At 70.4% G+C, this 2,039-nt stretch overlaps 1 protein-coding gene across 1 annotated transcript in view; it reads left to right on the plus strand.

The window, feature by feature from the left end:
* The first annotated feature begins 23 nt into the window (after positions 1 to 23).
* Positions 24 to 2,039, plus strand: part of H696_01480 (hypothetical protein) — a 14,475-nt gene continuing 12,459 nt past the window's right edge. The window contains exons 1-3 of the mRNA XM_009495375.1: positions 24 to 881; positions 1,155 to 1,613; positions 1,782 to 1,940. Of these exons, the coding sequence (XP_009493650.1) occupies positions 110 to 881; positions 1,155 to 1,613; positions 1,782 to 1,940 (1,390 nt within the window). The 5' untranslated portion in view covers positions 24 to 109. The remainder of the gene's footprint in view (positions 882 to 1,154; positions 1,614 to 1,781; positions 1,941 to 2,039) is intronic.

Raw genomic sequence — 2,039 nt, forward strand, 5'->3', positions numbered from 1 at the left:
CCCCACCCCCACCGCCACCGCCCCCTGCCCTTCTCCCCTTGTGAGTGGTCATCGCCGGAGGGCTTGCATCCGGTTCCGCCCTGCCCCGGCCCCCACCCTCTCCGGCGACATGACCGTCGCCATGGCGGCCCCCCCGGCTGCTGCGCCGCTGGTCGGCGTGCTGAGCAAGCCGGCGGCTCGGTCCAGCACCCGGCCGGATGCCGCGCGCAAGCGCGTGCGCTTTTCCCAGGGCGACATCATTGTCGATGCCTCCCTCAATGGCGAGGTGGCGGTCTTGCTGCAGCATCTGGCCGCCCTGCCGGCGGGTCTGGCGGCCGAGGGTGCCGCGCGCCTGGCGGCCGCGCCCTGCTCGGCTGGCTGCTGGACGCCCCCCGGCCGCGCGGCGGCCACCCAGCCCCCCGGCTCCTGGTGCGGGTCGCTCCTGTGCGGGCCATTTCGCTTTTTCGGGGCCCTGCGCGCGGCCCTGCACGAGGCCGGCCTCAATGAGGACGATCTGCCGGCGGTCCCCAGCCCGGACACCCTGCGGCAGCAGCTGGCCGGCGGGGACCTGCCACTGGGCGACCTGCCGGGGTCCGGTGCCGGGCCCACCCCGGCCGGGGCCTCGATCTCCGTCAATGAGCCCAACACGGCCGGCATCTCGGCCCTGCACAATGCCGCCTGGAGTGGCCGCGCCGATGTGTGCGCCCTGCTGGTGCTGGTCGGGGCCGACATCAACAGCTCCGATCGGTATGGCTGGACGCCGCTGCATGCGGCCGCTCACTCCGGCGACCTGAGCACCATCTGCACCCTGCTGCTGGCCGGCGCCGATCCGGCGGCGCACACGCACGAGGGCGAGCCCGTCACCGACCTCATCGAGCAGAAGAGCATCCTGCAGGCCTTCCGTGCGTGTGCCTTGGTTCCTCCTTTCTCCGCCCCTTCTCCTGCCGCCGGTTGCCCGTGCTGCACATGCACATGTCTCTCCCGTGCTGCACATATGCTCCTTACATGCTGCATAAGTGCTCCCTACATGCTGCATAAGTGCTCCCTACCTGTTCCTCACATGCTCCCTTACATGTCCCTTACATGCTCCCTTACATGCTCCCTTACATGCTCCCTTACATGCTCCCTTACATGCTCCCTTGCATGCTCTCGCGCATACTTGTGCGCTCCGACAGTGCTTCTACAGGACGGACAGATTGTGGAGAATGTCCTCGCCGGGGCGGGCGCCCTGCTGCTGGGCACGCCGGTCCAAGCCCCGGCCATGATGCCCGGGGGTACGACCGATGGGGCTCCAGCGGCAGGGGGGTCGGCTCCCGTGGCCGGCACGACCGCCGGCCCTTGCACGTCGGAGGCCTGCGCGGCCGGGCTGCGTGCGGCCGTGGCTGCCCGCCAGCGTGAAGCCCAGGCCCAGGCCAAGACCGATGCCGAGGCCCTCCGGAAGAAGCTGGAATTCGAGCATGCGGAGCAGCTCCGCGTCAGTCGTGCCGCCTCGGACGAGTCCCTGCGCGAGCTCCAGGCCGAGCTGCACACCCTGCGCAGCCAGCTGTCCCTGGTCCAGGGGCAGCTCCAGGCGGCCGTCACTTCGCGCGCTGCCGCCGAGGCGGTGACCGCCCAGTCGCGCGAGGCGCTGGCCCGTTCGTTCTCCCCCCCCCCCTCCCCCGCCGCGCACCCCTGCCTATTTTGCCTTGCCCTTGTGTTGGCAGTCGCCCTGCGCCTCTCTCCGCCTCGGTTTGCCCCGCGCCCGGCGCTGCCCTCGACTGACCTCTCTGGGCACCTCCGCCATGTGTCGCATCCCGGCGCAGCCTCCCAGCAGCAGCTGGACTCCGCGCACCTGGTGACATATGGCCTGCGCGCCGAGTTGGCTCTCAGTCAGGAGACCGTTTCGCTGCTGAGCGACACCGTGGAGCAGCTCCGAAGCGAGGTGTCCTCCCTGGAGGAGGAGCGCACCTCCCTGCGTGCCGGTGCGCCCCTGACTGGCTGGATTTCGTGCTCCCGAATGCGCGGCTCCCCATCGCCGTTGCATGGGTCGGGCCTTTCCCTCTAACCACCATTCCGATCCC

The sequence above is a fragment of the Fonticula alba genome (assembly GCF_000388065.1).
Source record: "Fonticula alba strain ATCC 38817 unplaced genomic scaffold supercont2.2, whole genome shotgun sequence".
NCBI classification, from domain to species: Eukaryota; order Rotosphaerida; family Fonticulaceae; genus Fonticula; species Fonticula alba.